An 8,998-nucleotide genomic window follows, 5' to 3' on the forward strand; every position below is an offset into this window, starting at 1 on the left:
CCGCCACAAGGAAACCGTTCTGCGGGCGCGTCCGGGGGCGCGCCGGTAGCGCGTCACTTCCGCCCTGGAGCCCACCCTCTCCAGCCGGCAGGGGCGGGGCAGCGGGGCCGTGACGTCACCAGGCGCCGGGGTGTGGCTCGCGCACGGCTGCTGTTCACCGGCCTCATCGGCGCGGGGTCGGCAATTAGCGAGAGGGCGGGCAGCCGCCACCACCGACCGGCAGCGCCGCCCCGGCACCCAGCCCCCGCCTCAGACCTGCTGCGGGGGAATTAAAACCAGCAGCTTTTCCTGTTGGCTTTTATTGCTGCTCCGAGCAACTGACAGCAGCGGAGAGGCGGCCCCACCAATCCTGGCGTCAGCGTGACGCTGCGAAAGGCAGCACGAAGGGGCTTCGGGGATCGGAGCCGGAGTCCCCACCTCCGGCAAAGCCAGTGCTCGAGCAGCACATGACACTGTTAAGAACGGGGCAGGTTAGGAACACATTAATTACCAGAAACGCCACACAAAAGGATCAGCTAATCTATGTGATTTTTATGTCGCCATAGAATACATAAAGTTAACGATAACCCTACTTATTACAGCTTTCAAGAAGGTTACAAGTATGGTAGCATAAAAGTCTCAAGACTGCAGTAGTTTAAAAATTGCTTTCAATTCCTTTATCAAATGAGCATAGTAATAAGGGAGCTATTTTACAGAGAGTAAGCAGCAACATACAGTCTTAGTTTCAAGAAAGAGAAACAATACGAAGTCAAAATAAACCTCAGCTATCAACAGCCACCACTACTCTTCACATATTACTTTGTCCATAAGACATGAAAATCAAAACCTATTAGACTGACTTGCTTCCACTGAAGGGAATTATGCCGAATTTTCCATTAATAGAAAAGTCAGTAGTAAAACAACTTTCTTCAGAGAAAGAACACCACCAGCCATTCATACTGCATTCTAGGATGTAGTGATATTAAGGTTACACTGGAAGGACAAGTTCTCCAGGATTTAAAAAAAAACAAAAAACTTCTTAATTTATAAGTGTAGTTCATTATATCCATTGTGCTTTTGAAACATTTATGTTGCGGGGATCTTTGGCAATCCAAATTCATCCACCAATACACCATCCTGTAATGAAGAAAAAGCAGCAACAGGTTAACAACTCTCCACCAACCAGAACATTTCACAAAAGTTTCCCTTTCCCTATAATTTTCTATGAAGTGATAAATCTGTAATTGTCACTGTGTGCCAGATGGGATCAGAATAAGAGCATCAGTTTTCCTCCTCACTATGAAGCTATATTAAAGCCACAAAAGCTTTTATTCTATTTGCTTTTTTACATTTCTTATGTTTTTAAGACTAACTGTACTAGGAGCTTAATGGTACACTGAAATTCTACTTGCAATCTGACAATGTTAGATAGAAGTTACAAAATGCCATTTTAGCTCTTTAAAATATGAGTATTAAGTACACTGTATTTATATACTGTGATGTATTTTTATGAAAGATATATGATATATATCCAAAACACATAAACCATTAAGGACTTTTTTTTTTGGTTGTTCAAAATATTAAGGATTCCAAATACCAAGCAACCAACATAAATTTGATTACTTTTTTTTTTTTTTGGTCTTGGATTATTTTGCTTTCAATAAGGAAAGGACTCACTTTGTTTTTTGTGTCAGTAGGAGTGACCTCTGGGATTGCTGGAGCAGATGCAGCTTCATCTAAGTAGGAATTGTCTTCATCAGCTAAAAGCTCATCACCTAACGCATCCAGTTCTGAAATTTAATTATCTTGGTTGAAAAATTATGCAAAGAAATTCTTTTGCAAAAAGAACAGTTGCTCTTACAGAGAAACAGGATTCATACTGAATGCCTACATTCGTACTCATTTAGCATTACTTAGTCATCAGTCGAGAATAAACATACAGAAAACAGACAGAACCTTCTTTCCTTCACTGTAGTATTCCATTAGTGTGTATCTCACATGTCTGTCTCATGCTTTTGTTACTGTTCTTAAAGGAAATGCAGCTTTTGTGTTTTAAAAAGTGATTAAAACTAATTTTTTTTAAACACACAAAGTATTTTCCTAATGAAATTAAAAATCACTGTATGATGATTTTTACATTCAGTGATGTAAAAATCATCCTCCACCTTCCTAACCTGCTTCCAAGTCATCTTCATCAATCTCTGGTGTTCCATAGCTACGACTCAGTGCTTCCTGGACTTCATTGGCTTCTTCCATCATATCCTCTAGCTGATCTTGTATGTCCTGGAACAAGAAACAATTTTAGCTGGTCTACATTTAATAGTTTTAGTTAATCAGAGCTTAATGAAAATCAGCTTAGTAATTCCAACATACAAGGCACTCAAATTTATTTAATTTTTTGTAACATCATTAATGAAAGACACATGCATTCAGTACTACAGTGTGGCCTTAACTACTATTAAAATTGTAATAAAAGTATCAGGTAGAAAAAGAGGAACCTTGAAACAACATCTCTGCAAAACCCTTTTAAGTATTCTTCAGGGTAAAGTGAAAACCTCTAATAAATTACCCAGAGTCCAGCATTATCTGAAAAGCAAGAAATTATGAAATCTAGAGAAATTAAATACCTTCTAGAGAATAAGTATTAACCTGAAATGTGTCACGCTGTAACTTAGCAGATACTTTAGCATGCCTATTGGCACTGTGCTTGGGTACAAGTAAGGAGGTAATACTTGCCTAAAGGTTTACAATGCAGGTCATATGTAGAAAAAGCATAGGAAAGAGAACTTAAAGGAATTCAGCACTGGCATTTGATAAGACTTTAAGTGCAGCATACTTCAAATTATATTTAGAGATCTTATGGGGGTTTTTTATTCATTTTCTGAAGACAGGGCCAGGACTTGCAGACCTCTCTAAATTAAACTGTTTGTTTGTTTATTGATGAAGGGTTTTGGTTGGTTTTGTTTCTGGGTTTTGTTTTTTTAATTGGGCACTATCTTTAACTGGGGGAGCAAAGGACTGGTCTGCATGCTGCTAACATGAGGGTAAAAACAAAAAAACAAACAAACAAGAAAAAGACGACAAAAAAGGCATAGCAGAAAGTATTCACCAACATTTATGCTGAAGTGCAGAGGAAAAGAAGGGAGAGATTAAAGATTAGCCCAGCAAGGAAACAACAATTAGTGCACTAAGGCCAACAACTGGCTGTGCAGTACCAGAGAAATCATGAAGGAATTATGGTGGTCCCTTAAAAAGGAGGTAAACTCATGTGAACTAAAGCAGTCAGCTTACATTTAAATTACATAGTCTACTTGGCACTATTCAGCTCAGCAACAATTTCAGATATAGAAGCTCACCTCAATTTGATCAATTTTGACTTGCTTGTAAGCTTTCTTCATTTCTTTCACCCCCAGTTTCATTGCATCAACCTAGAACAGAGTCAGACAACATGCTTGTATCTGATGTAGCACACACAAGTTAAACACATGCGAGATTAATATACTGGTACCGTTGTCTTTGTATCCTTCAGTGCCTGAATAGTGTAATTCGCTTGTTCCATATTAAAAGATTGCTGTGACAGATTATCCCGCTGTTGTTCATACCTGTTAAAAACAATGCAAAGAATGGCTTTAAAACACCACTATTTATTGCCACAAAATTCTTAATTTTGAAAAAAAAATTTTTAAAAGGAGTAGTCTAAAGATAGGAACAGTTTTTTTAAAAAATATTATAATAAATAGTCATATCAGAATAAATAGTGTTGTAAAAATCCAGCCATTATGCATTTCTATATATTTAGATTTGACAAAGCTGCTCCTGAACTAAGCTTCTGTTTTAACTGATGGCAATACCATATTTGTGTAGGTTTACACAGTAGGCGAGGATATAGCAAAATTTTAATCACTATAAGCCAGAGATGCATGCAATTGCTCACTAATGCTGTAAGCAGCATGTAAGAGATGCAGGTTATCCAAACCACAGTGGCTGTGCACTGGAGCTCTGCAGGGCAGAGAAGAGGGGGAGGATAGGGTAGCAAAAAGCTAACAGAAAAGGGAGACTAAAAATTAACAAATCGTTCCTTCTCAAAGCTAAACTTGTACCCAATCAAGATTGTAAAATGTCAACTTAAACATAAAAATTAAAGCATAAAAACAATGAGTCCTTCTTGAAACGTCCAAGGCAGTAGGTCTGCAAGACAGGGATGATCAAATACAAAACAGCTTCTGGACAAGGAATGACTATTTCAGTTCAACAAGATGGAAAAGAGATGACTGAAGGATATGATGAAAAACAGATGACTGAAGGATATGATGATAGCCTATTATAAGGGGCCCAGTGACTGTAAATAGGGGAACAATTATCAAGATTAGCAGGCAGCATAGTCAAAAAAAGGAAAAAAAAAACCAAAACCCCAAACCAAAGAGTCCTTCTCACAACTTCTAATGAAACTACTGCATTCCTTACCATAGGATATTTTGGATGCTAAGGGTTCACAAAAACTTTACATGTAATTGAGCAGGTCTGTAGAGGTACAATTCATCTGAGGGATATGAAATACAAGACAACACAAGCTTTGGCTCAGACAGCATCTAAGAGATTTGCAGTTCAGGGACTGTAAGATATTCCAGTGAAGCATCCCTGAACACTTACCATGTTCTGACATTCTTTCCTTTGTATTTGTTGCCGGACACTTTTCAAGACAGTATACTAGACTAGACCAGACCACACCACAGGATCATCTATCCTGTCCATTCTGGTTTTTCTGCATAGACACAATTACGTGCGCTACATGTGCTCAAGTCCTAAAGGGTGTCCACAGAGAACAGGTAAATTTCCAGTAAACCAGAACAAGATTACTGAGTACACAATTTATAGTAATCAATTAATAATATAAAATGAGGTACTTTCTCAGAAAGTTTAGGAGCCAAGCATAGCTGTAATAATGAGCAGATTTAGGTCAGCTCGTCCCAGTCCAAATTTACACTCACATACAAATAAAGCACAAATATGCTGACGCAAAACCTGTAAGAAAATGTTTCTGAAAGGCTGGTTAGCTTGTTCAGCGTTTTTCTTTAAAGAACGCTCAGAAGCACTGGAAAGAGAAATTAAAGTATGCTATACCCCCTTAAAGAAAACAGGCTTTCATTAATCTCAGAGAAAGGTTTAAACTTACATTCGCTTCTGCTTTAACACTCTCAGCGCTTTCTGCTTTACTGTATTCTGAAAGACACGGTATTGTTACATTAGGAAAAATACTTGACTTTACTCTTGATTATACTGTTGAAACCTAATGTATTGCATTTAAGACTTCCAAGAAATTCCTCAGTTACTGAGGAATGAGGAATGAGTTAGTGCAAAGAGTTTAACAATAGTCACATTCAGCGTTTGTCCTGCATTAATGATTAACCAAATAGGCTTGTATGTAAAGCTTCTAATAAAAGATACTTTTAAAAATGCCTGGCTTTTGAAATTTTTTTTCATAAGCAGAGCACAAACTTAGTCTATCAGAACCATCTTTCATCAACACATCTTAATGGTCAGCATCAAATAATACCACAACCTTAATGCTACTGTTTATATTATGTATGTTTATTATTAAATAAATTTTATAATATATGTTCATCCCCTTTCAAAAAGGGGTTTTGCTACTCCCTTTCTGCATAGTGCAGACCATTTTATTATGGCTGATGAACAAAACAGCCTCTCTACCAGACTTAATTCAGGTAACAGAAGGAAGAAGGGAAGCAAGTTCCTTCTGATTGAGGAATGGAAGAAATAACACCAACGAAAGCACTGTTCAAAAATGAATGTCTAAGAGATGCTTCAGAATAAAAATAATCCTGCAGGATTTTACACCTCATCAGTAGGGCAAGATGCAATTCTAAGAACCTGATGAACTGGCTACATCATCCACTACATGACAAGAAGCATGAGTCATATCCTTTCATGCTTAAATTGCACAGAAGATTCTTACCTTTGCAGGCCCCTCTCTCATCTTCTTCATTTGATCCTTATACTTCACTAGTTCTGCATCAAGCCTAGCAATTTTCTTGTCAATTGACTCAGCTCTGCTATCCACCTTTAATGCATGATGGGGAAAACAAACAAAAAACCCACTCATTAAGGTTTTATTCATATATTGGATGATATAAAGAACAGTCTCAGTTTTATTGTGCTTCTAACTGAACTGTTCCTTCACTTAGTAGTTTTATAAACAGTTCAAAGTTTGTAGGGAATCCAAAATCAGAATTGAGTGAAACACCTTCTCCAAGGAGCACAAGCAACTTCTGGAGGTCACAAGAAGCTCTGCCATTGTAACGTGCTCTTGTCACTGAGATGTTCCCTTGCACACCCACTCAAGTCACGGTCTCTATTCAGGAATTTCTGATAACATACAATGCCAGGGACTAAACTGGAATGCAAAAAGGAAAACACAGTTGTACTACGCTGGCAGATAAGGGGGCAATGCAAAAGGGACAGAGATGTGTTCAGCAAGGATAGAGGTTTATTTTTGGTGGGCAGAGAACATTAATCCTTCAGAATGATACCTAGATTACTGGTTATGTTTAAAAAGCCCAGACTTCACCATTTTGAAAGGTTCCTAGCTTATTTGTCAGATCAACATTTTTCCTATCACTTCCCGCAAAAGGAGCCAGGACACAGCAGTTCCACCTGGTAGCTACTCCAAATTCTTACTGCACTTTTGCTCCAAATCCCAATAGTAGGTGCGCAGCTCAGTAAGAGACCTCCAGCAGTCAACCCTAACAGCCCTGGTGCAAGGCATATCATGGGAATATTTTAACCCTTCAGCATAAGAAGGTTAAAGATTATAATTACATAACCCGTACCCAGCATAGGTATAGATCATTCTAATACACAAATTCATAAAGAAACAAAGAAAGCCTTCTTAACATGAACCAACTATCACAGCATTTCCCTGGAAACAACAAAATAAAGCTTATTAACTTCTCGTTCCAAGGAACCTCTCTAGGGATTAGAATATAATGACATTCCAATTATAGCATGAGACCAATCAGTGCAAATTTACAATTCTGACTTGCTAATAGTGAAGATGAACATGAATAATTATGCAGATTTTCATTTTGGTGTCTCAATAATCCTTTTACATCTCTATGACAGCAACATGCATTTGCTAGAGGCATCCTGAGCAGAACATCTGATACAAACACTCCACACAAGACATTAAAGTGCATGGGCACAGCTGGCTTTGAAAAAATTGTATTAAGCTTTCTAGTATGCCAAATATTTTACTAACAACAAGAAAAAGACTTATTTATGATTTAAAACTCTTACAGGTTCAAAATGTAGCACCTCCTCAAGATCTTCATCACCTAAATGCATCTTTAAGGTCAGCTTCCTTTACAGGGGAAAACCAGTTATTTGGTTTATTTATATAATGATTCTTTTAAGCAGTTTGAGAAGGAAACAGAGACAGATCCTCCTACATTGATTAACTATATAATTTGACACGTTACACAAGAGCTCAGCTTTTAAAGATGAGGACAGAAGAGAGTAGAACAGATCTAATTTATCCATAGGAAGACTAAAATGTTTATTAGGACTTGAAGATCTGCTTTCTATTATTCACAAATAATGCGTACCAAGGTATGTTTCATTACTACAGAAGGGCCCCACTGTAAACAAAAGCAAGTGATCATGATATCCCAACTCCCTGTTGAACAAAATTGCACCTTATTTAAATAAAAGCAAAAAGAACATCATGTGTAAGACTGATTTTTAACATTATCACAACTATTAGCCCTTTGTTCATATGTTTCCTACTTACTACTCTCAAAAACATAAATTTGGAGTGTTTTTTTAAAGAAGAAAAAATAAAAATACCAATGCTACCATCACTGATGCGTCCTTCCTCCTATCAGCCTCATGACAGCTCTGAGTCATCTGACAGCTCAGCCAGCAAGGATAACAAAAAATCTGCCATTTCGTGCAAAGTCAAGGCAAGCATGGCAGGCACGGCAAAAGAGTGAGCAGAAACTGCAAGGGAGAGTGGGAACATAAGCGTGGGGAGCAACTGGGGACACAGGAGGGCATCACACTGCCAGCTGGCAAACTCAGTAGTGACCAGCCATCAAAGAAAAGTAGGGAGAAGTGTTTCCTGGGCTCCAGTAAACACTTCAGATTAGGGATCCCGCAGAACCAGCTCTTTAAATGTAAAAATCTTGAATTGGTTAGGTATCTTAAGGTAATGCTTGTTCTCCTACCACAGAAAAAAAAAAAAAGTCCTTAGATAGAAATACAGAAAATACCCATGAGGATATAAAAAAAGCCAGGCCTTGCATGTTGAGTGCATCCGTTTATGGGATGTGCTCCTGTGCGCAGGAAACAAATATTGGCATGTGTGTATATATGTACAAATGTATGTACTGGTGTACAGGTACGCTCCTTCTGTACACGCTGTGCTGATGCACAGGTGCACCCTGAAATAGATGTGTGCATATGCATAAACACGCTGCAGCAAAGCAGAGGCGCGTATCTATGCACACTCAAGTACACACACATACACAGAGTGCCCACGCAGTGCTGTGTTTCCACGCCAGATCCAGAGGCACACCTACACGCAGGTGCACACTGCCACGCACATACACCCCCACACACAGGCTGTACCCCCAAACCAGCGCACCCCCGCCGTGCCTCCGGGTCGGTACGGGCGTCCGCACACTTCCGCGTAGGAGCAGGCCCACGGACACGCAGTGACTCACGCGCGAAGCCCTACACCCACACCTATGCGGGAGGAGGCACGGCCCGAGGGGCGCAGGCCCTGAACCCACCGGGCCACCCCCGCGGAGGCGGCCGGGCCGAGCAGCGTACCGGCCGGCGCCGGGGGCCCGGGTGCGGGCCAGCTTCCCCGGGGAGGGCACTCACCGTCCCGATGCAGTCGGTGAGGCTGGGCGGAGGCGCCTTCGGCTTCGCTTTGCCGAAGAAGCGGTTCATGGCGGCGGCGCCTCGGCCTCGCTCTGGCTCCTAGTCCTGGTCCCGG

At 40.0% G+C, this 8,998-nt stretch overlaps 1 protein-coding gene across 1 annotated transcript; it reads right to left on the minus strand.

The window, feature by feature from the left end:
• Positions 1 to 511: 511 nt before the first annotated feature.
• CHMP5 (charged multivesicular body protein 5) lies at positions 512 to 8,992 on the minus strand. Its single transcript, XM_026842011.1, has 8 exons — positions 8,884 to 8,992; positions 5,954 to 6,058; positions 5,153 to 5,199; positions 3,488 to 3,581; positions 3,336 to 3,407; positions 2,154 to 2,262; positions 1,657 to 1,769; positions 512 to 1,116 (listed from the first exon to the last, which is right to left on the minus strand). The coding sequence occupies exons 1-8, from the start codon at positions 8,950 to 8,952 to the stop codon at positions 1,066 to 1,068; spliced, it is 660 nt and encodes a 219-aa protein (XP_026697812.1). The 5' UTR covers positions 8,953 to 8,992; the 3' UTR covers positions 512 to 1,065.
• Between the last annotated feature and the right edge of the window lie 6 nt (positions 8,993 to 8,998).

The sequence above is a fragment of the Athene cunicularia genome (genome assembly GCF_003259725.1).
Source record: "Athene cunicularia isolate RWA chromosome 2 unlocalized genomic scaffold, athCun1 chr2_part1, whole genome shotgun sequence".
Taxonomy (NCBI): Eukaryota; Metazoa; Chordata; class Aves; order Strigiformes; family Strigidae; genus Athene; species Athene cunicularia.

Coding starts and splice junctions, on each gene's coding strand:
- CHMP5 (XM_026842011.1), bottom strand. CDS start 8,952: ATGAACCGCTTCTTCGGCAAAGCGAAGCCGAAGGCGCCTCCGCCCAGC. Junction 6,059..8,883: donor TCACCGACTGCATCGGGACG/GTGAGTGCCCTC, acceptor CATGCATTAAAG/GTGGATAGCAGAGCTGAGTC. Junction 1,117..1,656: donor CTACTGACACAAAAAACAAA/GTGAGTCCTTTC, acceptor TCTTCATTACAG/GATGGTGTATTGGTGGATGA.